The sequence below is a fragment of the Mauremys reevesii genome, linkage group 9 (genome assembly GCF_016161935.1).
Source record: "Mauremys reevesii isolate NIE-2019 linkage group 9, ASM1616193v1, whole genome shotgun sequence".
In the NCBI taxonomy this organism is placed as follows: domain Eukaryota; kingdom Metazoa; phylum Chordata; order Testudines; family Geoemydidae; genus Mauremys; species Mauremys reevesii.
Window position 1 is genome coordinate 9,099,194 of NC_052631.1, and position 26,472 is coordinate 9,125,665.

The 26,472-nt window shown below is 37.9% G+C and overlaps 1 protein-coding gene across 6 annotated transcripts in view; it reads right to left on the bottom strand.

The window, feature by feature from the left end:
• Positions 1-7,211: 7,211 nt before the first annotated feature.
• The window catches only part of ATP11B (ATPase phospholipid transporting 11B (putative)), a 92,872-nt gene continuing 73,611 nt past the window's right edge, over positions 7,212-26,472 (bottom strand). For 2 of the 6 annotated variants that reach the window (XM_039488194.1, XM_039488190.1), the window contains 3 exons: positions 25,682-25,847; positions 12,606-12,739; positions 7,212-7,803 (listed from right to left, as the gene is read on the bottom strand). In XM_039488194.1, coding sequence (XP_039344128.1) covers positions 7,722-7,803; positions 12,606-12,739; positions 25,682-25,847 — 382 coding nt within the window. In that variant the 3' untranslated portion in view covers positions 7,212-7,721. Of the gene's footprint in view, positions 7,804-9,983; positions 12,740-15,674; positions 15,694-16,193; positions 16,320-25,681; positions 25,848-26,472 lie in introns of those variants that run through there. The other 4 variants (XM_039488193.1, XM_039488189.1, XM_039488191.1 and 1 more) reach the window with 3 other exon arrangements.

Sequence of the window (26,472 nt, forward strand, 5' to 3'; positions counted from 1 at the left end):
TGGTCTGGGGTCCCGACTGCCCGCCCCACTCAGCCTCCTGCTGGCCTGGGGTTCCATTCACTCAGCTGGCTGCGTGCTGAGCGGGGCCGGCGGCCAAGACCCCAGCTGGCAGCCGCATGCCAGGCAAAAATCAGCTCACATGCCAAAGGTGACACGTTGCTGATCCCTGCTCTAAGCTATCTCGACTGCTTCTCTCTGGTCATCTAGCACTGGTTTTCTCTGTTCTGTTACACAATCCTGCCACAAGGGTTGCAAATAAAACTTCACTGTAGTTACTCTTGTCAACTGGAATAGTTTTCATGGATCTCCTCTTCTCCTCCTACTTGTACGCATCTTAAAATTCAACCTGAAGACAAGTTTCTATAGGATATTCACTTCTTGAGCAGAGGGATAATTGGCATGGAAGATGCAACAAAAAATAAGGTTGAATTGTATTCCTGATTTGATGCACGGGACGTTCCTTATTTGAAAGGGCAGGAGATGCTGTTAAATTTTTAATGCAGCCCGAGAGAGTTTTTGAAGATTTGGGTCTGCTTGCACACTATAAGAAACTTCACTGAAAGTTTCAGCATAAGAAAACAAATAAAACTCAACAAAAGCTGCTATTCTGCTAAATGTAAAGTTGTCTTGAAGGTAAAGAATTAAAACCTGAGTTTGCAAATGACTATTTACTCTAGGATGCTGGCAACAACGAAAAGGGATCAGCTATCAGAGAACAAAACTTCTCTTTGTCACAGTTCTTGGATGCAGATTTGTGGCTACCAGAAAAATGAGCAGCTCTAAGTTGAAGGATGTGCCGAAGGTTCCCTTTGCTGTAGGTACACCAATGGGCTGTTGCCGGGATTAAAGAAAATTCCCAAATGTAGACAAGAGAGGATGCTACGGAGCATTAAGATTTTAAAGTAAATTTTACAATAGCTCAAAGGCAATTTAAACACAGAACTGTGGTTATGAACTCATGCTCTGGAGTACTGTTTCCACACACATAATGGTGTAGTATATATAGATGCATCAAAATATACACAATTCAAAGCAAATCACACAATTAAAAACAAACCAACCCAGCTAAAAGTGAAAGTTTTATTTAATAAATATAATGTCCATGAACTATTTAAAAACAACTTCACTAACAGAACTGTACATTTAACAGCCTGCAGTAACTCTGCTGTCAGTCAGAACATTAGCAGCGCACAGTGTTTGAGGTCTGAAATTTATTGTACTAATTATTGCTACAGTTTCCAGTTGTTAATGCCCTTTAGTGTCTAACAGTATCAATTTCAACCTAGCATCCAGTACTTCTTGCATGAGTATCATTGCAAAACAAGCAGCACTTGATCATGCTTTTCTTAAGGGGGGGGGGGGGAGTTAAGTTGATTCACTGTTTCTACATATACATAGTAATTGAAACATTTAATGGGACCATAATTAAGCATTTTTCTTAAAAATATACTCTTTCAGGTATAAATAAAATGTCATGACTACACCAAACAGTCTCATTTTTAAAGTATTCTGCCCATGCTTCTTAAATATATACATGCAACGGATTATGATTTATCCCACTGCCAAGATAAGAAAAATACAATCAACCAGGCTCCTCTGACATACGAAACAATTTCCTTCAAAAATGTTGACTATAAAGAATGGTATTTGCTATTACATTAGATCATGTTTAGACACATTTAAATGCGTCTTTTAAACAATTCACACTGTGTTGTAATTAGCTAGAGCTAGGTGAATGTTTCAAGAAAGCGATGGAGAACATTCTAGTGAAAACCATGGATTAATGTGGATAACACCTGGCGCGTATTTTTCATTTGACTGCCTTTGCAATCTGTATGAATGATATTTAGCTGCAGGAATGTTTCTGTGGAAAACAAAAAGACTTGCAAGTACTTTTGTGAATGTGTTTGTGAGAAGATCAGTTGCAGAAGTTTTCACACAGCTATAGCAAAATCACCAATTTCCCCTACCCTGTTCATAAAAGTTAAGTAACCCAAAATAGGGAGAAGAAACCAGATATGTGACCGAGGTGATAAATCACACACCTTAGAAAGCAAATAGCAGAAGCAAGGAATTTGCAAGCCAGCAGTAGATTGAAATGTTTGCATAAAACACTAATCTGTAAAATTTCTGTCCACAGATAATTTGTGAACAGAAAAAGGGCTAATTTAGTCAACTTCTTCACTATGAATGGTTTACCCAGCTCTAGTAATGTAACTCCATTAGAAACCACGAGCATACAATAATGCAGTAACAATTACAGTTACTATGGGTTAACGTCTGTTAAACAGCCACATTACTATTGTATACTGTAAAATGAGAATAATATAGCAAGATAGAGAATTCTCCTGAACAAATGATTTTGGTAGCATACATGGTAAGTACTTCTGAATGCTGCACTTCACAAATACAATTGGAGTACATAAAGCCTAATCTTAAAAGAAAGTTTGTCAATCAAAAATTCTATAGACTATTCTTGTTTACCAATAGCTTTATGATGCGAGATTTCTAGTACTAGAAATGAGACTTTTCACACAGAGAACAGTTTTATCTGATTGTAAAAATAAGGGTTTGAAAGTATTACCAATTATTTCTAGTAAGGAGAGACAGTTGGGTAGTTTGTATTGTAAATTGTGTTTTCTGTTTTAAATAACTATTTTCACCAGCAAACAAGAGATCATTTTGAAATTACAGTTTTCAACATTGCCTCTCCACTTTTGTGGTCTCCCTCTATAATATTATATTTAAATAGATATTTTAAATAATATTTATATTTTAGCTTGAAGTGTTTTTAATGTAAGCAGACTTTTATGTCATTTCCAGTCACATATCTGGTTTCTTCTCCCTATTTTGGGTTACTTAACTTTTATGAACAGGGTAGGGGAAATTGGTGATTTTGCTATAGCTGTGTGAAAGCTTCTGCAACTGATCTTCTCACAAACACATTCACAAAAGTACTTGCAAGTCTTTTTGTTTTCCACAGAAACATTCCTGCAGCTAAATATCGTTCATACAGATTGCAAAGGCAGTCAAATGAAAAATACATGCCAGTCAGGTGTTACCCACATTAATCCATGGTTTTCTCTAGAATGTTCTCCATCGCTTTCTTGAAACATTCACCTAGCTCTAGCTATTACCACAGTATAATGCAAGTGGTTTTGCAGTAATTGTGGACAATTGTCATTACAGTAGATATGACTGTTTGTTTCCAGTATCTATAAATGCATGGAACTTAAATAAAGTCTGACAGGCTTGGGGCAAAAAGGCATCTGATTATATAGTACAAAAAGGTATATGAGAGTACCCTAAAAATATTGCTATTACAACACAGTGTGAATTGTTTAAAAGGCACATTTAAATGTGTCTAAACATGATCTAATGTAATAGCAAATACCATTCTTTATAGTCAACATTTTTGAAGGAAATTGTTTCGTATGTCAAAGGAGCCTGGTTGATTGTATTTTTCTTATCTACACAGTTTTCAACATTGCCTCTCCACTTTTGTGGTGTCCTTCTATATTATATTATATTTAAATGGATATTTTAAATAATATTTATATTTTAGCTTGAAGTGTTTTTAATGTAAGCAGACTTTTCTGTCATTTCCAGTTCCCAGTCTCTACACAGTATACTTTAGACACCAAATGTTGTGTGAAAGAATATATGCTCTTGAAAAACTGACTTTTCCCCCATACCAAGTATTAAGAGCCGCTGAGAATTCAATCTAGTTTTAAAGGTGGCTATGGACAAAGTGCTCTCTTTCATCCATAAGAATGTATATAATATCATTTGTGTTACTGTGAGTTAAGAATGTTTGAAGCAGCCTTTATTGCAATAAAAGGAAAAACTCCATAAGGAATCCTTTGCATGTGCCTTCGTTTTGTGGATTTCAAGAGTAAAGGTAACTCTACATACTCATCTCTATACTATACATTCTTTTCCCTCATGTCCTCAATCAGAAATATCAATAGTTACCGTTGGATAACTGAAGATGACATACTTGGTTAACTTTGTGTAAAATTCCACATACTAGCCAATCTAGAACTGGCATATTGCAAATACTGTAACAGTCAGAGGTGTATACAAAACCAACCTTTCTCGAGTAAAACCAGTTCTACGTTATTTGTGGTACATTACAAAATATTGTTTTTCCTCCTAAGCATTCATTAGATAAAAATTCTGTATTCTATGCAAACCAATTATGTATTCCCATTAATGAGAAATAAACATTACTGATAAAGTTTTTCTCCAAATAGAGACATGTACCTGTGGTAAACTGATAAATTCTTATGTATTTAAACAATTCAGGAAGAGCTTATTTCTCCAGTAATCTTAGATTTTGCTTGTTTGGCACAAATGTATTCAATCTTTTATTCATACCACAAAAGTCAAAACATTATATATGTGTGGTATGGAATTGTTATAAATGCTTGGAGCAGGGTTATTTTTCAAAGCATTTTCCCTTTTTTATTTTTTATAAACTATTTGCCATAATTTAGATTTCAAAACATGACATACTAATCACAAAAACTAATGAAAAACTATATGGCAACACTGAAAACCACTGAAGGTTGGCTAAGGAATGAATGACGTTGACAGACACGGTCGGCTACTTTTGAGAAGTGAAGCATAATGGCTTAACACGCAAAGATAACAGTTGCAAACAACAAATATCTGATGAGAAGTTTAGAAAATGTGGCCTAAAATTATTTCACAGATAACCATGGCATAATTTTTTTTCCCCCATCAGGAACAGAAACCACTGAGAAAACCTGTGCTAGTATTTAACTCAGACTTCCAAGTATATGTATACAATTAAAAGATTGATAAATCCACCAGTTGCTCAAGAATTTAAACTTTCATTTGTAAAAAGTTAAGTTTCTAGTCCTTATTATAGCAAAAATGAAGACTCAAGATGTGAACCAAACTGATGCATTGCTGGGAAAGCCATGAACAGCACCAGAAGTAGGCACTGGAGTTGTTAGCAGTGCTGACCCAAAAATCTGAGAAAAGGAGAACAGCAGTGGAGACATCTTAACACTTCATCCCCTACAGTTCACAGAATCCAGGAAAGCTTGGGAGAAGTAGAATAATGGAGAGCAATCTCTCTCTTGCAGCAGCAGTCCATGCCCCATAGTGTAGAAGACTTCAAAGGCTTTGTCTACACTATGAAAAAAATACCAGTCATGTCATTCACTGCTAATGCAGCTCTACAGGTGATAGCAATAATGGAAACTGTAGTGTAGACGGGGCAAGCACTTAGACCATTGTGTTGTCTACCTTACACACAGGCCCACCGACAGCAATACCGGGCCCCCAGGCCCGGTGTGATGTTGCCACATGGGCGTGGAGATGGTCCACGTGGCGGCTGGTGCGTGCATGCACAAGCCGCGGACACTGTCCGCCTGACATTTGGGCGGTGCTGTGCCTGCGCTGGCTGGTGCCCAGTGAGCTGATGGCTGTGCTCTTCTGGCATGGCCAGTGCTTCCACATGCCTGCCCGGCTACCTTCGCTGCCACCGGTACCGCCCTGGGGCCTGCCCGGGCGACTGCCCCTCCTGTTGGCAGGCCTGCCTACACACCTTGTCTACACTACCTAGGATTAGGCAAGACGTTGGTAAGAAAGTCTGTGCCCACTGCATTTGCCATTGCCACCGCTGGTAGATAATTACAGGTCTGAGTTTTGCCAGTATAGATGCAGCTTTCCACCACCACCACCACCACCTCCTTTTCAGTGAGGCAGAAATTTTATTTATGGGACTTAGTAGCCAGAGGCTGATTTAAAACAGGGGTCCTCAACCTTTTTCTTGCTGAGGCCCCCCTCAACATGTTATAAAAACATCAGGGTCCAGTGGGGTTGGGAACACAGGGCTCCAGGCCAGTGGGGGACCCTGCGGCATAGGCATAGTTTTACTTCTATTGGGGGGAGGGGCAAGGGCTGGCAGGGCTCGAGTCAGCTCCGCACAGCAGGGTCCAGTGCCACCTCCACCCCCGACACACACAGGAGGCCACCCAGCCTGTCTGGGCTGTGGGGAGATGCAACCAAAAAAATATAAAACTCAAAGGGTGACTCAGTTCAAAAAGTTTGAAAACCACTCAGGGTGCAGGGAGGGGGTATCTAGGGGCAGTGTGAAGTGAGAAGAGTAACTCAGGGTGCCGGGAGGGGGCAGCTAAAGGCTGTGTACAGACAGAGGGGGTGCTCCCAGTGTGGCTCTGAGCTTCAGCAGGGGAGCGCTGGGGCTCCCGGCTTCAGCCCCACACAGCTCTTGGCTTGGGGGGCGGGAAGGTTTGACTGGCTTCAGGGCCTTGGGGGGCGGCTTCAGCCCTGCGACCTCCTGGCTTCAGTACTGGGGTTTGGGGCACCAGGGTTCAGCCTCAGAGCTCCTCAGCCCCCCTGAAAGGGTTCGTGAACCCCTGGTTGAGAACCACTGATTTAAAACATGGAGTGCCCAATCAGTGTCCAGGGGCTGCAGCACTCTTCACCAGCCCAGACGCCGGGGTGGCAAAAAGCTGTCTAGCAACATCCTATTTGTATCTCTCTCTGGCCAGAAGATTCAGTCCTCCTGCTAGTTGGTGTGTCTGTCTGTCTGTCTCACACACACACACACACACACCCAACTCACCCACCCACCCAAGAACTCAGACACATTTATAGCAGAAAATGTAGCTGCAAAATTTATAATTCTGTCCAAAGTAGCATCTGTGCACTTTGTTTATCGATACTTGTCTATAAAACCATTGTCAATGTGTCAGATCCTTCAGATATATGAAGATAATGCTTAAATCTTCAAAATACAGTATGAATATAAATATATTAAAAATAAAACATGCAACCCCCCCCATGGTAAAAGGATTAAATCATTTAAATTTTCAACACTTATGCTAGTGAGAACTGCACAATCCATTCAACATGTTTTCCCCCTATTTTTCCATGTTAGAATCAAGAATAGTTATTAAAACATGTAGGATATAATGGTTATGGAGAATGACTGGCTCTTAAATATTACCTGTAAAGAACAGGAGATGCTTATTATACCTGAAGGGTGCACCTATGCTTTTGTCACCACTTTGAAAAGGCTATGTCATATTTTACTGGTGTATTGCCATTTGTACACCAGTACAGATATACGGATGGTATTTCAATCTCTTAACAACTAATCCATCAGCACAGTTTTCTTTAAAGTGATATATTAATGAATTGACTTGCCCATGGAAGAAACAAGAGTTTTGTTTATTTGCGGACTAAGAGGTTAGCATAACAAGCAGCTTCAATATAAATTTAGAATAAAAAAATATCTTTCCCCTCCCACCCCCCAAGGAAAAAAAATCAGCTTAATTTACAAAACCAGACAAAAATAAATTAGTACACTCAAATCAATTACTTGGAGGCAGAAAAATTTGGTCATTCCCTTGAGATCTCAAATAAAATGTCAAACACAGGATTCCAACCTGTTAGTATGAAGCACAAAGAGGAAATGGGCAGAGAAAAAGCATTCAAATATTTAATAATTTGGTTATAAGATTAGAAAATTTAGTGGAAGAGATTATCCTTCATGTATATGTTTTGCTATGCTACAAATAGAGCACGAGGTTTGTATTTAGATGTTTTTGTTGTGCTAGCACATTTTCTAGGACAGAGAGTACAGCACTGAACTCGTGCATAACCTATTATCAATATGCAAGCACCATATGGCTTCCACCAGGCACTAACAAATGTCCTTGTTAACAAGTGGGTGAGTCCATTGTGGAGAGAGTCAAGATGCTTCTGTCGTTGGTATAGCAGGGATCCGATGAGCTCCATGATCTACAGTAACAATAAAAGAAAAGTTTGGCTGACTAGGAACCTATAAATCTAAGTGAGAGGAAAAAAGGTCTAAGAGCATAAAGCAAATGACTCCTTTCTTTAAAACTGTAGTCAGTTAATTCCATCCTGACACCTGCAATTCATTCAAACCCTCAAAAATATGCTTTCATGAATTTTCTGGACAGTATTTATTTTTAAAATTCACTATAACATGACTAAAAAGATATTTAATCTGCTATCAATTTAAATTATATGGGCTTCTAGGCTTTTTGAGGCAACTTCAATATTACCGTATATATGTAAATCAGGCACAGTGAATACTACATTTATTTTTGGCACAGTAAGATCATTCTAACAAATCCTCTCAGTACACAAATAGCTAATTGCAGTATGCTAATATGTTGGGGTTTTATTTATATATTTTAATACTGATGCAGTGAGCTACTTAACTTCGAACAAGTTTAATCTAATAGTTTAACTACAGCCATTAAGATATACAGTAACTCCTCACTTAACGTTTTATTTACATTCCTGAAAAATGTGACTTTAAGCAAAACCATGTTAAGCGAATCCAATTTCCCCATAAGAATTAATGTAAACGTGTGTGTGTGTGTTTTCTCCAGGGAAATGTTTTTCACCAGACAAAAAACCACACACACACTATACATTTTAAACAAACAATTGAATACTGTTCACAGCTATGGTGATTGTGAAGCTTGGCTGAGGTGGTGAAAGTTTGGAAGAGGGTGGGATATTTCCCAGGGAACGTCTTGCTGCTAAATCAGTGGTTCTCAAACTTTTGTACTGGTGATCCTTTCACATAGCAAGCCTCTGAGTGATATATGGGGGGGGGGGTGTAAATTAAAAATACATTTTTATATTGTTAACACCATTATAAATGCTGGAGGCAAAACAGGATTTGAGGTGGAGGCTGACAGCTCCCGACCCCCCCATGTAATAACCTCATGACCCCTTGAGGGCTCCCGACCCCCGTTTGAGAACCCTTGTGCTAAATGATGAACTAGCACTCGGCTGAGCCCTCAAGGGTTAATACATTGTTGTTAATGTAGCCTCACATTCTACAAGGCAGCAGGAATGGAGGAGAGGGGAGATAGCATGGCAGACAGAGACAGACACACACCTTGTGTGCGGGAGAGAGAAATGCACACTGCCCCTTTCAGTAAGCTCACCCACTCTTAAGTGCATTGTCTTTTTAAGTGGATCAGGAAGCTGAGAGGGCAGCTGCTGCCCCAGGCTCTGTCTCTCTCCGTCTGTGTTCCCACCCTGCTCTATATGGAGAAGAAGGGGTAAGCAGGGTGTAGGAGCAGGGGGAGGGGGACACCCTGACATTAGCCTCCCCCCCTTTCCCTCCCCCCACCTTGCACAGCAAGCAGGCTTGGGGAGCAGCTCCAAGGCAGAGGGCAGGAACAGCACATGGCAGTGGGGGGAGGGACAGCTGCAATTGCTAGCCTGCTGGCAGCTGCTGCACAGGGAACTTAGGGGAGTGGGGAGATGATAGGGGGAGCTGATAAGGGGGCTGCCGGTCCATCCTGGTTCCAAGCCCCCACCAGCTAGTTGTAACAGGCTGTCCACTGCTTGCAGGAAGAGCAAGCAGTTAGAAGGGAGCATTGCACAACTTTAAACGAGCATGTTCCCTAGTTGATCCGCAATGTAACAATGAAACAACTTTAACCAGAAGGACTTTAAGTGAAGAGTTAGTGTATTTTACTATTGGCTGTGCTAGATTTAAACGAAAATGACAAGAGAAAAAATATCCAAACTATCATTGCTTTTTTATTCTGATATAATCTACCAATGTTTTCTACCTAAGAGTACATTATTTCCCTAGATGAATAAATCCTGTATATAGGCCACTGCTTTGGCAGGATGGCTAAAATCAACATATTAGACTAAAAGTTGAAAATAAAGGGCGGGAAGGAAGGGGGCCACAAAGTAGAAACAATTTATGCTCCAAAGCCCACCTCTGTCAGAAATCTGCTGTTTCTTCAAAAATAGTAAACACATGTATCTTGACAAGTGTATTGGTTAATGACAGGTCCAGATCATTCAGTAATGGGTTCTACCATAACAATTTATATGTGATCCAGTATTTTTAATATTCTATTGGCTGATGAGTAGACAGACAGTATAGTTTAATGGAAGAGAGAGACAGACAGAAATGCATTTTACTAATTTGCAAGGAACATGCAATATTTCAATTTTATTTTAAATGAATGAAACAATGAAAAATGTATTTTGATTATATTTTAAAAAACAATAGAACTGCAGTACTTTATGCCGGTTGCCCTCTACTCCAAGCATTTGTACACCTTGAGATCAAAAGAAATGGCTCCCACCCAAAATTTGATAGCATAATAATTTCATATCCCATTATCATATTTGACAGAATAGTAGGTGCACATATTGTATATAAGCACAAGCTATCTATATCAACAGAATTGGAAAAGTGTTTTTCATTACAAAGGATTACAAAGCACTTTTACAAACTACATATATACAGGTATCACTTAATTCATCAACGATATGCAGCTACCTCTGGGATGGAATAGAACAGTTGGTACACACCAGCCGTAACATTACACAATAGTCTATTACATTTGAGATTGCATGCATCTTCTAAAAGGCAATAGCTATTTAATAAAATCTAAATTGCATTTGTACCCAAGTCTGATCTAAGCTTAACACTGAGAAGTAAATATATTTTGGGATTAAAAGTACTTAATTGTACCTTCAGGTAACTGTTTTATGTGACTTACATAATTAGTACGTTCAGCAAAATTATTCAGCAACTTTTACCTATTGCAAGGGAAGTGAGGGGGAAGAACGTAAATATATCCTCCTACCACTTTTAGACTAGATTTTAAATAGAAATGCTGAAGGGAAGGAGCTGGAGTCACTCAAAACAAAAATGTAATGAAGTGAAACTGAAAGGGTTGTGAAGAGCCATTTCAATATAAAATTGGAGCTGCAGCAGCAACAACGGAACTTCTAAAGTCCTTTGATTAGCACCTAGATTGTTTTGCATATTCATTTGTTTGAAGCAATGTTAATTCTAATACTTTAACAACTCTTTTTTAGGCTTTAAAATTATTCAGTTAGACGGTACAGTCATTAGGAAAAAAGATGACGAGGTAACACACAAGTAACCTGAGAAATAGCACAATATTGAAAAAGTGCTTTATATTCTGTCAAATATGATATTTTATTTTTATTATTAGTAGATCCCACCGAAGGAGGAGGGAAGAAATTGTAAAAAATCTAGATGCCTAGCAGAATGAAAAAATTATACCTACCTTTATGAGATCCTGCACAATAAACAATTTTTTGGCCAAAAGTAGCATCACTTATTAGATGACATTAGAACAAAGAAAGCAGCGTGGAAAATAAAAGTTTCTAATTTGCAGCGCAGCATTTTCATTTGTTACAGAAGATAGCAATAAGTGAAAATATAGCTAAAGCAACCACTACAGAAATGTTGGTTTTAGACCAATTAAATGCTCATCTTGTAGTTTAAAAATTCTATTCAACTGTTTATTTTACACATCATGCCTGCTTACTATACAGCAAGAGTTTTGATTAAAAAAATTTACTTGATCATAAACAGTTCCTTCTTATACAGAATAGGATATTTTTGCATAATTATACTCTAGATTTATGGAAATAACTAACAAAATTTCATAAGCAAGCCAGAATAAAGAAGATGATTAGAATCACAGATACTGTGTTAACACAAGAATTTTAAAACTGCAATGTACCACATACCAAGTCAACACCTAAAGGTAAAATCAGAACTGACAATGCATGTCAGTATAAATTACCCATACAAGATTTTATTCTGTATGAATGATACCACATCCTTTAACTTAAAAAGAGACATTTGTTCACATATTAAAGGAAACTCCATGTAAATGTGAGAAGTGCAATTTTTTTTCCAGGTTTGGCTTTTGAATAATGGAGTACTATGATATCATTCAGCAAAAGACAGACTAAGATATACAAAAAGTTTTTTATTTTTACCCCCAAATTTGTTACCTAGTTCTGAGTTTTTTTTTGAAACGGGGAGATTCAAGAAGATATTTAGCACATATTTTTGAATGGCACTAATGATTTTGCTGACATTTTTGATACAAACAGAAAAATCCTTCAAACTAAGTTAATTTGAAGTCTTTGTTTTGTAAATTAGCTGGTTTCTAGAAATAGAGTATAAAAGTTTTATTACAAAAAATATTTAATTTTAGTAGCCACCAATGGATGAAAAGTCTGAAGACTTTCTTTTTAATGATTGTCTGGGGGAAATGCGACCCTTTTGTATATCTTTAGAAGTAACTCAAGCTAATCCGTGACTATTTGGAGGACATACATTAAGTATCAAAGGAAAAAAGCCTTTTGACTTTACAAATAGCGCTTGATTCATGAAGGCAAAAAGCTGGATCAGGAGAACAATCAGCACAGTGAGGTTTGTTTTTCTAAACAGAAGGATGTACAAACCCAGAGAAAATACCATATATACAACACAAGATCTCATACTAGAAAGACCAAACAAAGTTTGAAGAGAGTTCTGTTTCTTGAAAAACCGTTTTCTTCCTTTTTCTAACAAAAGCACTCCCAGTAAGCAAGAAACGGATCTTTTAGGATCAAAAAAGCACTATAAAGAATAGCATTTCCTGTTAATTACACAAAACCTGCAACTGGTTTGCTAGACATCTATAGCTGCAGGCTCATCAGGTTCCAGTTTATAGGAGAATCGTCTGCAGCAAAGGCTATTGAGAGAAATTCCACACCTGTTGACCCGGGTTGGACTACATCTTCCCATTAGTCGTTCCAACATTCTTCTAACAGATGCGCATGCTGTTTCCCCATCTGAGAAGCAGCACATGGAGTCCAAGCAGTTGATACCTGAACCTGTCTCAGTAAGCTGGAGTGAAAAAAGAGAGAAGAATTAGTATTTGTGGATCCTAGTGACAACAGTGTCCTGTTATCACAGACAATGCTTAAAGAAGGCTAGTTTTTAAATTTCAGTAGTGTTACTAGAATATGTTTCTGTTTTATAGGAAAAACATTATACCACCTTTATAAGAAGAGCATTTGCTTTCTTCACGTGAATCATACAGATGGAGATTTAGATGCTTTTTGGTGTGGCCAAGGTTTGAACAAATAAATGGCTTATTGAACAAATGGGAGATTGTTTAACACTGACCCCACACAAGCACCCAGCAAATAAAAATATGTCCAGTTCCCACTACTGTCATAAGTAACCTGGCTGGCCAATCATCCGCTATAGTGCTCTACCTGTAATACGCTTACAGGGGCAGACTGTCAGTTAGTATAAATTGTCATAGCCCCATTGACATTAATGGAATTATGATAATTTACACTAGCTCAAGATCTATCCCCATTCAAAATATACTAGTCCCCCATTCCCAAATAAAATAATAATAGAAAAAGCTTTAGAATAAATGAGACTGTGGATATGGCAACCTGCCTAAAAATAATAGTTTTAACAATTCAAAAAGAACTGCAGAACGCAGTTTTCTGAAGGAAGTCGGTTCCATGACTAGCAATAAGACTTACTATTACTAATTTAAGCTGACATTAAATCATGAGCAAAAAAGACAGAAGTAAATTTTTCTAGCTACCCTTCTTGTCTTATTTACATAGTTCTGAAATTTTATCCCAGGTTACCATTTATGATGCCAGATAAACCTCCCTTTACAAAATACAGGATATGGACTGGAATTTGGGAATGCCATTATTAAAGCTTATGATACGGATTGAACTAATCTCTCACTTTTTGGGGGGAAAAAAGGGTGTCTACAGATTTTTATCTAAATTTAAACACAGAATTAAGAACCATCAGTCATATCCACGCAAGAATAAGGAAAAGCTGAATGTTAGTATAACTATGAATGAATACAACAAAGTTTATTAGTATGTGTAAAACAGACTAGAATAAACTGAAAGAGGTTACACAGAGTTTGTAATAAAAACATCTTCCTAAAATCACCTATTAACAAATTCCTTCATACTACACTTCATCCAAATATTTTTCCACTGCAGCACACACAAATTTCCAAATATTTAGCACTACAGGAAAAGCTGGAGAGAGAATAATTTGAATTCATTTGTGCTTACCTCCCTTCTAATAGCGTATACAAATCTACTGAGGGTGGTGATATGGGGGGAAGAGGTACCTACATAATTCAAATTAAACTATTTGTTTAGCAGTTATACTAATACAGGGGAGGGGGGTGGGACACACAAACTGTATTAGTCACTTAACATCACAGATGCAATGCAATGAGATGAAGTATATACAGAGGCGTACCTCCTGAATGGACGATATGTATCAGTTATTCTGAGGCTCCAAAAATTTCCAACAGGACATTCAAATATTTACAAATTTATGCTGCTCACTTTAGATGTAGAAATTAACAGAAGTAAGCAGGAGTTGAGGACAGAGAACCTCTCAGAAGGTGCCTCAGTAAATCACAGGAGAGGGGCTTTAAAAAGTCTCATGAAAGAGATTAAGATCTGAGATTTCTACTTATAATTGGCTCAAAGCTAACGGAAAATTGTCTAGCTCTCTCTAATAGTATATAATGTTTTCCAATAATTTCTATCTGATCACACATGAAAGAGCTCCATTATTATTCATGCATGATATATGTCCCTTTTCTCACTACACTCATGGAGGCATATGTACCTATATTTTTGTCTCATAGTTGCTCTGGAAACAGGTATTTTATTAGCGGTAGATTCATATAACCCCTAATTTTGAGTCAGTGGCGAGCCAACTTCACATTCTACAATTTTGATTTTTATATAAAGAATTGATTCTTCCCTTAATATATACTGTATGAAGCAGAACCTGGTCCCTGCAGTATTCTGGGGCCATAAAGTTGACTTCAGCAGTCAGCCGAGGGACTATCCAGATGGTGCAGCGCTATGGCCTCCTTAGCCCCGGCAGAGGGTGCATGTTGGGGAAGTAGGGTGTAATTGCGCTCTAATGATCCCTAGCTGGCATAATGGCTGGAGATCACTGAGGAATGTTACAAGCTGACACAAAGAGGGAGTAGCCAAGAGGCTGCACAAATTTGCACCTGAGGGATGAAACAGTTGGCACTAGAATTTGGGAGGAAGGGTCGTATAAAAGGTGCATAAAACTATCTTTGTCTCCCTCAATGCCAGAATCCTATGCTCTGTCTGTGCAATCTTTCATGTATAATGCACCATGTATTTCTGAACTGCCTATAAAACATATAAAAAAGCAGTGACTGCAATGCAAAAGGGACATTTTGGAAAAATAAAACAGGCAAAAAATACAAAAAAAAAATCTACTTAAGATGAAAATATTTGATTTCTAATGAGCTTAAAACCAATTTTGCCTTTAGTTTCTGTGCAATACAATAGTGGCTTAATGAGGAGTCAGTGCTTTACCATGACTCAAAAGGGTTAATACCACCTATTTGAAAATAGTGACCTTACAGAATCCAGTATGTAGATAATTGCAAAGAATTAATATTTGCTATTTTAAATCCACAGACCTCCCACTTTAAAGACTAAAAACTGAGTGGAAGCATTACAAGTAGTATTTCCAGAGTAAACTGTGAACATCCGAGATCCCTTTGCGATCCCAAATCCACACCTTCCTTATGTCAGCTATACCAACTAGCTCTTAGTAACATCAAAAGTAATATTAGGAGACTGTAAAGGAGACAATAGTAAAATAAACTCAATATGATGGCAGTGGCTACCTGGTTTAGGATCCATTCTCTTTATATCCCTTTCCTGAATGAAGGATTTTATCTTTAATACAGAATCTCTCCTTACTGCCTGCATCTCCTCTAGCCTTCCTCTCCAGTTTTAGATCTGTGCACAGATTTGATCATAATTGTGTGTTACACTAAACTAAGGCCTGACAAAAACAGGTAAGACAACATGCACAATGCTGTGAGGTGGATAGTACTGAGCACAGATACTTTTAAAACAAAAAAGTCTCTGGCAATACTAAGTGTATCCTCGACTGGGCTGCAACTGGTAGGAAGAGCCACTGCTTAAAGACTGACCTATACAGAGAAAAAAAATGAGAACACTAATCTTTGGGCTGCAAAGAAATTTTCAAAAGGTATGGTTTAGGGCTAAAGATCTCAAATCATTGTAATGCAAATGTTTTCCAGGGGAATGGATATCTTTAATGGAATGAATCAAGAAAAAAATTAAATACTATGTATTACAATTAGTGATTCAATCTGTTAAGCCCAAACAAAAAACATGCAGTCATGTAGGTTTCCTTGTAAATATCACAAGTATGGGAATTTCAAAGATGATTCCATGACTGACTATACATAAGGGTACAGTGGGAGTACTACCTAGTGAACGCAAGAACTGTCCTGCTGGCTAGTTGGATCAGCTAGCAGTTGCCTATTGTCCTCCCCTCTGTGCCTGCTTTCAGCAAAGTCATATGCTGAGCTGACTGAACCCTTATCTTCTTCCATCTAGAAGGACAGAAAAGCAACAAATCTTATAAAACACCACACTCAGTTTTAAATTAAACAATCTTTAAACCAATCTTTAATCTACTGACTTGTTCTTGATAGAACAGCGCACGTTTGCTTACACAGGAAGAGATGACCACTTTCTCAAGTTATCCAAATCACAAATTATTTATTAATGCACATCAACGTTACCAGAGTATAGTTTGTCAACAAATTAAAGGCATACAAAAAATGTAGATGAGTCAATTCTGACCCCTTCCTCCCCAAATAAAGGTCTAAAACTAGCGCTTTTGTCCAAAGGGTCTTTCCAATTCTTTTCCCAGTTTGTTGGGTCTGTTGTATGCCAAATGACACCTGCAGGTTTTAGTTCAACAAAGCACTTATATCTCATTGAAGCATATGCTTATGTGATCTGCTAAAAAGAAATGGATACAGTATGTGCTTATAGTTAAGCAAATGCTTAAGTGGCGCTTTGCTGAAACCAGGCCCTAGATACTAATATAATCGATGCTATATAAATAGCTAAAATAGATTATGAGATAGTTATTGCTACACCACAATTAAGCTTTAAAGTAGCTTCCCATTATGAGCCCCATTTTAACTTCTCTTAGTCACCCCAACAAGAGACTGATTCCCCTGAAATTTCAAATGCCACATCTCACCCTTAGTTAGTTTTTCTAGAAAATTTAGAAAAGGCATTTTGAAATTTGGCATTTCAAAAGTCTCCCTGGCACTTTAAAAAAAAAATCCTAAACCTTTTGTTCAGTTGTATGTCTACAATGACTTAGTCTACAAACACCAAATAATTTTTGTTATTTGTACTGTGGCAGCCCATAGGGGCCCCAGTTATGGATCAGGGCCCCAACTTGTGGTAGGGCCTGTACAAACAAAAAATGAAAAGATCGTCCCTGCCACCAAAGAGCATACAATCTAAGTCGAGATGCCTTGGTGCCAGAGAGGGAGAGGGAGAGGGAGAGGGAAGGGTGAGGAAAAGTCTGGTTTACCAGTGGAATTACAACATATAACAATATGTACAATACAAATTTAATAGAAATTGATCTGCTTCTGGCTCCAGGCTTTGATGCAGCAACTACTGACCAGAGGCAGACATGATAGCTAAGAGAAAAACAGTAGCAGTTCAGGTCATGAGAACCTGTGGCCACAGAGGCACTCTCTTGTAGTTTTGGAATGGAGGACTTTAGGAAAGGCAGATGTGCATGGAGATAGTGGAGAAAACAAGGGGTAACAGGGGAGTTGTTTGAGGAGGGTGGGGGCAGAGAGTGATGGAAGGACAGAGCTTGATCCACATTAATAAAAAGTGTTAACATTTAATTCCTAGATTTAAAACTTCATGCATTAGCATTCCGTGTGGATAAAAGTCTTCCTGTCCCTTACATTCGCCTTCTGCTGTACAAAACCTCAATTTGCCACCCAACTATAATGACCCCACTACACACAACTTTCATGTACAGGGTGAAACCTACAGGAGAGAAACCACCTAAAAGAACTCTTTAAGGGTAGGTCTATACTTACCGCGCGGGTCGATGCGGAGAGTTCGACTTCTCGGAGTTCGAACTATCGCGTCTAATCAAGACGCGATAGTTTGAACTCCCCATGCGCTCCGGTCGACTCCGGAACTCCACCACCGCGAACGGCGGTGGCGGAGTCGACCTTGGAGCCGTGGACTTCGTTCCCGCGGCGTCTGGACTGGTGAGTAGCCCGAACTAAGGTACTTCGACTTCAGCTATGCTATTCGCGTAGCTGAAGTCGCGTACCTTAGTTCGACCCCCCCCTTAGTGTAGACCAGGCCTAAGACCTGCTGATGCCTGTGCTACTCATATGGACCATATATACTAATTTACTTTGAACTTTTGGCATCACATTCAAAATACAGTGACATTCCTAAACAAAAACTTAGGTTTTTTTTTAAAAAGCTAGAAAGTACCAACTTACCTTTCTTCAAAAGTTAATCTTGTTGAAATTCAGCACAAAATTAACTCCCTATGATATTCAGAAATCTGAATTGCAGACTTCCTGGTATTTCTGCTAGAATGAGTTGCATTACAAGTACCATCACACGGTAATAACAGAAAAAATGGAATTGTTATTTCAAATTTCTCTTTGTGGTGATGTCACTCACCCTGGCAGATGAACCATGGAGTCTGCAACTGAGATGTCTCAGGTTTTTAAGAGTTAATTGTCACAATTATTTGTTTAAAATATAGCACTCATTACCTTTGCATAGGTCACTTTCCTCTCCTATTTCCCTTATTTTGAAGGATGTACACCCATTCCTTCAATGTAGGCCACATGGATGTCCTGGTCCTGATTTACAGGCACCATTCCAGACTTAGACAAAATATTATATGAACAAAACTGTGCTTTTAATTTTTTGTTGCTGCAAAAGTGGATGGTTATATAAGGCTGGGATGAAGGTTTGGCCCTTAATCTTTGTTGCAAGTTAAAACATTTATTTGTGCATTTTTTTTGTGGAAAGAATAGAAGTCAGATCGTAGTCCTATAGCATTTCACATACTGAGACTGAGTGCATTATAAGAGTTCCAGCATCCTAGTATTTTACCTAGACAGGCACACGTCAGTCTTTTTGAATATTTCATACAATTTACACCCAAATATCTTTAGAGACACAGACATCCATAATACATTGAAAATAAATAACATTCACTTGATAGATGCATTAAACAAAAGCAAGAGTCTTAGTTGATGCACAAATGTATATTTACACCCAAGCAAAAGACATGTTCTATGCTGTTGTTGAAAGCAAATTAAAATGGGCAAATAATTAGCAAGAAAACTGCTGCCTAAAATACAAGAACCTTTCTGTTGTGGTCTTATGAAGCTGTAGTTATCCAACATGCAGAAAGCACTGCTAATTTTGACTACACAAAGCAAAAACATTGGAACCATGCTAGAAACTGTGGTTATTTTAAAAATGGATGCAAGAAAGACTAGAACTGTATTCTCTAAATTGAGCATCATGCTAGGGATTTTCTCCTAAAAGACCGTCTAATACATGCTACTTATGAGAAGCAATTGGCCAGAAAAAATACATAGCAAAAGCCAAGAAAGATGCCAAATAGAATGAATATCCACTATAGATACTGCCTCTCATCCCACTTTAATATTCATGCCTCTTCCCATTTCTCTCATTGCTGGTTAGTTGACCTTCAACATGCATAAGAGTTTATGAGGAATTGTCCCTCCTACTCTACCTAATTCTGCTCAGCTGATTCCTTGCCCTGGATAATGGCTGCAGTGCGATGAACTCATCACTTAAAGCAACTCTGTTGGAGTACATCTATAAGTGGACAGAGAAGGGATGGAACATACAAGTCAGTAAGTAATAGTATTTTTCTAGGAGAAAGACACAGGACAGGATTTTAAAAGACATTGTTATTTATTGGAATATACTTCATATGCAGAACACATATGAGACCGATACTTGCAAGATTATTCCTGGCACCAACATCATTTATTTTTCACCGGGGCCAAGTTTAAAAAGTGTCCCTTAACTTTCATAATGGGGGAAAAAACCCTGGAAATACTTGGGGCATACTTCTCCAGCTGTCCTTAGACTCTCCCATCACCCCATTAGAATTGCAATTTCTGCTGTTTACCAAAAGATTTATATTTTGACTGGGATTGTCCCCCCCCAGTAGCCATATCTTCCTATATGATCACAAAAGCTCACAGCAATTACTTCCATGTCATTTGACAGAAGTCAAACACAGAATTATGATTTCATTGCAGTACCAGGCAGAAAATCTTGGTACATACCAAAAAATTATGCTTGTCCCAGTATGAAAGCCCATTTTCAAGTCACACTACATTTTTTTGCCAAGTTTTTAATTAAATCGGCTTTCAAAATGCAGTAAAACTAGTAGTTTCTTATACGGTAGCTCCTGATTACAATACCTTAACATTTATGTTTTAAGACAGCTTTTAGAAACAGTGTATAATGTTTTTTTCTGCTATTTCTCTCGTGCAGAAATTTATCAGATCTTACATGATGTCTAAATTAACTATGTGCAGAAAATAATTGGTCTTTGGAGAATTATTATTTTAATGATAGTAGTATTTATAATTTCCAAAGTAAACTATTATCTGGGTTTAAAAAGATGGAGACAATCTGTTGACTCATTTTCAGTTATGGGGACAATTATTATCCCTTGCATACCAAATTAAGAAAATGTACTTTAAGCTTGCTTATTTCCCCCAGTGAAATATTTTAGAACTTAAAGATGAAAGACAGCAGGTGATGAAAGCCCTACAGCTCCATTTTTAAAAATTTGTGATTACTGCATGTAATCTATTTCCTTGTCCTGACCTAAAACTAGTTTTACTTTGCTGTATCACATAAGAGTCCCAGTTATTGGGAGCTAAGCTGTTTTTAAAAAGATGCAAGTACACAGGAATTAATTCAGCCACATGTAAGATGCAGTTGTATTGCGAAAAGTAAATTTACAATGGAAATGTGGAGTTCCACTTATTCTCTCAATAGCTTCCATACAACATTTGCTTATTTTTAAAAACGAACATTTTTTCTAGTTGTCATCCCTACCAACTCAACATGAGATCTGAAAGTCAAACTGGGTTATCTTCTTTGCTTTGAGATCAACAGTAAAAAAATTTAGTAATTGGAATTTAGTTAACAAACAGTGATGTACAAACCTGAAAAGAATCCCATACTGCACTGCTTTAATGATAATACAGCTAACTAAAATAAGTAGAAAAAAAATGGTCACCTTTCACTCATGTTTAGTTCCTTATTCCATGGTAACTCCCATTGATTTCATGATCTCAGACTAGTCCCAAGAACTGCTCACAAAGAGCGGCAGAACCTGACCCTTAGATTGCAACTGCTGAAAGAGGTGAGTATATGTATGAATGTATGCAGGAGGACCTTACTATTTCATGGATCTCCCGTTTTTGCAAATTTACTTTTCTGACTATAACTACACTTCTAAAGACACACATGCACACACACAAAAAGCAGCTAGATGGTCATTAAGTTGTTACCAACATTAAAAATTACACAAGAGTTAATGGATTTTATTGCAAAGTTTAGCTGATTGTCTAATGCAACTGATACCAGTCAGGGTTTCCCAGCAAGATGTACTCCGACAGAATACAGTGGCACTAATGCAGATGCTGCCAAAGTGCCCAGTACTAATGGAGAAAGGGAAATAAAATGCACTAGCCAAAGCACATACCCTACCACAGGAAAAAACTTTAGATAGTATCATACTTCTCTCTTAGGTAACATGACAGGCCATGTCCATAAGCAAGCAATCACAATGGCAACAAACATCTTACTGAAAGACTAAGTGAGATTAAAAATAGTGTATTATAATGAATGGAAATCAGAAGCTAGGAAGTGTAGAAAATTGATAAAGAGGAGAAAAAAGACATAAGCAGAAATCTATGGTTAGCTGAGTTAAGGAAAATAAGGTTTTTTTGGTTTTTGTGTGTGTGTAAAGTCTGTTAGGAACTAAAGGAATCCTGTACCAATGTAATTGGTGCATTACCAGATGGAAGTGGTAGAATTGCCAATAACGCAGAAAGCAGAAGTGTTCAATAAATATTTCTGTTCTGTATTTGGGAGAAAGCCAGATGATGTTGTCCTATGATGATAAAATATTTTCCATTCCAACAGTAACTAAGGTGGATGTTAAACAGCAGCTACTGAAGTCAGACATTTTAAAACCAGCAGGTCCAAATAACTTGTATCCAAGAGTTCTCTAGACCTTACTGTTGATTTTCATTAAGTCTTAGAATGCTGGCTATGTCTCAGAGCACTGGAATAAAGTTAATGTGGTGCCAATATTTTAAAAGGGTCAATGCGACAGCCTGGATAACTATAGGCCTGTGACATCGATCCTTGGCAAAATAATGGAGTGGCTGATACAGGACTTGATTAATAAAGAATTAAAGGAAGGCAATATAATTAATGCCAATCAACACAAGTTTATTGAAAATAGATCTTATAAAAAAATCAAATTTGTTTGACGAGATTACAAGTTTGGTGGCCAAAGGTAATAGTGCTCATGTAATATACTTAAACTTCTGTAAAAAATTTGACTTGGTATCAAGACATTTTGAGTAAGAAACCAGATTTTGAGTAATGTTCCAAAATCAACATGGAACAGATTAAATGGACTAAAAAATATAATTGTAAATAGAGGATCATCAACAAGTAGGTGTGAATCCATTAGGGTTTTGCAGGGTTCGGTTCTTGCCTCTACACTATTCAACATTTTTATCAATGACATGGAAGAAAATAAAATTGTTACTGACAGTTTGCAGATGAAAAAAATATGGGAGTGTATATAAAGAAGACTTGTCGCTGATACAAAGCAATCTGGATCACGTGGTAAGCTGGGAGCAAGCAACTAATGTGTGTTTTAATATGGTCAATTGTAAAGTCATACATCTAGGAACAAAGAACTTAGGCCATACTTACAAGATAGGGGACTCTCCTGTGAAGCAAGGAGACTAAAAAGGATTTAGAGGTCATGGTGGATAAATCAGCTGAACATGAGCTGGCTAATGTGATTCTTGGATGCAAAAACAGGGGAATCTCAAGTAGGAGTAGAGAGGTTATTTTATCTCTGTATTTTGCACTGGTGCAACTACTGCTGGAATGCAGTGACCATTTCTGGCATTCATAATTCAAGGATGTTGATAAATTGTAGAGCATTAAGCAAAGAGCCACTAGAATGATTAAAGGACTGGAAAACATGTCTTACAGTGAAAGAATCAAGTGGCTCAGTTCCATCTATTAAGTTTATCAAAGAAAAGATTATGGGGTGACTTGATCAATCTATCAGTACTTACATGGGGAACACAAATTTGATAACAGAGTATTAGAGGGGTAGCCGTGTTAGTCTGGTTCTGTAGAAGCAGCAAAGAATCCTGTGGCACCTTATAGACTAACAGATGTTTTGCAGCATGAGCTTTCGTGGGTGAATACCCACTTCTTCGGATGCAAGAATACCCACTGCTTGCATCCGAAGAAGTGGGTATTCACCCACGAAAGCTCATGCTGCAAAACATCTGTTAGTCTATAAGGTGCCACAGGATTCTTTGCTGCTTCTTGATAACAGAGGGCACCTCAATATATCAGACAAAGGTATAATAAGATCCACTGGCTGGAAGCTGGACAAATTCAGTCAAGAAATACGGTGCAAATAGTTAACAATGACAGTAATTAACCATTGGAACAACTTACCAACGGTTAGTGGATTCTCCATGACTGGAAATTTTAAAATCAAGATAGGATGTTTTTATAAGAGGCTCTAGTTCAAATGGGGATTAATTGAGGAAGTCCTATGGTCTGTTATTCAGCAAGTCAGACTAGATGACAACAGTGGTCCCTTCTAGCCTTATAATACAGTTTTATTAAACTCAATAACCTTTAGTCAAATAGTCTATATAAGGCATAAGTCATAACCAGGATTTTATGGAACACTAATTACATAATGGAGAATGTTTTATCAGCATATAATAGAGAAGTACATAATTCTGTATAGTAATACTAATGAATATTTGCTATAAAACTGTTTTACCCAACTGCATGCTAGTGCAGTTTAGTTTAATCATTTAAACTATTGCACATCATTACATTGTAACAGCCACTCAAAGGCAATATCATCTCTAGAGACTTTGTTCAGTCTCAGAAAACAACAAGAGTAGATTTCGCAACTACCTTTAAAGCAGTGCAACTCTTTACGAAACGCGTATGCTGGCATGCTTTTACAAACGTAGATGCTAAAGACTGAACAGTTTGTGTGCCAGCAAGTCTGTAGGCTCACTTTTTTCAGAAATGGTTTATTCATTTCTAGTACAAAAGTTATCATCCATTGCAAGAGTAAAATCCTTACTTATACTTGGATCTGAGGATAGCATTAAATAGGTTTATATAATTTAAATTAATTATCTTTTCATAAGAACATGAGAACGCCCATACTGGGTCAGACCAAAGGTCCATCCAGCCCAGTATCCTGTCCTCTAACAGTGGTCAATGCCAGGTGCCCCAGAGGGAATGAACAGAACAGGGAATCATCAAGTGATCCCATTCCCTGTTGCTCATTCCCAGCCTCTGGCAAACAGAAGCTAGGGACACCATGCCTGCCCATCCTGACTAATAGCCATTGATGGACCTATCCTCCATGAATGTATCTAGTACTTTTCTGAACCCATTATACTCTTGGCCTTCACAGCATCTCCTGGCAAAGAGTTCCACAGGTTGACTGCGTGTTGTGTGAAGAAATACTTCCCTTTGTTTGTTTTAAACATGCTGCCTATTAATTTCATTTGGTGACCCCTAGCTCTGTGTTATGAGAAGGAGTAAATAACACTTCCTTACTTGCTTCCCCCACACCAGTCATGATTTTATAGACCTCAATCATATCCCCCCATTAGTCATCTCTTTTCCAAGCTGAAAAGTCCAAGTCTTACTAATCTCTCCTCATACAGAAGCAGTTCCATACCCTATAATAATTTTTGTTGCCCTTTTCTGAACCTTTTCCAGTTCCAATATATCTTTTTTGAGATGGGGCAACCACATCTGCATGCAGTATTCAAGATGTGGGCATACCATGGATTTATATAGAGGCAATACAATATTTTCTGTCTGATTATTTATCCCTTTCTTAATGATTCCCAACATTCTGTTCACTTTTTTGACTGCCGCTGCACACTGAGTGGATGTTTTCAGAGAACTATCCACAATGACTCCAAGATCTCTTTCTTGAGTGGTAACAGCTAATTTAGACCCCATCATTTTATATGTATAATTGGGATTATGTTTTCCAATGTGCATTACTTTGCATTTATCAACACTGAATTTCATCTACCATTTTGTTTCCCAGTCACCTAGTTTTGAGAGATCCTTTTGTAGATCTTCACAGTCTGCCTGGGACTTAACTACCTTGAGTAGTTTTGTATCATCTGCAAATTTTCCCACCTCACTGCTTACCCTTTTCCCCCAGATCATTTATGAATATGTTGAATAGGGCTGGGCCTTGCACAGACCCTGGGGGACACCACTATTTTCCTCTCTCCATTCTGAAAACTGACCATTTATTCCTACCCTTTGTTTCCTATCTTTTAACCAGTTACCAATCCATGAGAGAACCGTCCCTCTTATCCCAAGACAGCTTTCAAATGAAAGCACTATTTTACACTGAAGTATCACAACAATTTCAATTTTTGCAGAGGAAGTGATCTTTTGATATTTATTCAGAGAAGGATTATTTAGTTATCCACTTACAAGACTGAATTTAATAAAGTTCTTCTTTTAATTATTGACCATGTTCTATACAAAAACATAATGTTACCTGAGCTTTTTCAGTACTTGTTGGTTGTAGATGTCTGCACAGCACTTTCTTCACAACATCAAGAAACAAACAAGTGACCACTATGACGATTATGGCAAACCAAGCAGAACCACTTGACAGCAACTGAACAAACACAAAGTACATGTCCTGCGTATGCAAAAATGGCCTGAAAAATTAGAGAAAGGATAATTAGATGAAAATATCAGAAGTAGAAATTAAACAAAACTAATTTGCTAAATTCATCCCTGTTTTTATGCTGTCCACCAGAATAAGTCAGAGTGTAGGACCCCAGCACCAGCGAGTCCACTGAGGGGAGTCTGGTAGTTGAAAGTGGCACAGGGCAGCTAAAAAGTGAATGGTGTGGGCTGGAGAAGGGTGTGGTTAGGGAAGTTTGGGAATGTGCTGTTTTAATTCATCCCTGCTGCAGCCTCTATAAGAGGAAATGCTCCTTTGGAGCTCCTGGAACACCTTAAAGCTGCCCCTCAACTGAACACATATGGATGGCACCACAGAAACATCGCCTTGCCATTTGTCCTGGACTTCCCACAGCTGTGTAAGGTTCCATACAGATACAGCTATATGCAATTTGCACATCCCTGTAGAATCAGAAATGAGAACAGTGCAGGATTTTTAAAGGGACATGATTAACAAGAGTATTCCTTAAAGTATTCTGATTGTTAAACCAACATGTAGACGTTATAAAGTCTTAAATTCTATGAAGAACTAATAGGCAAATATCTAATTAATTCATCTTCCATATTTGATACAGTGAGCCTTGCATTGTGCAGCAT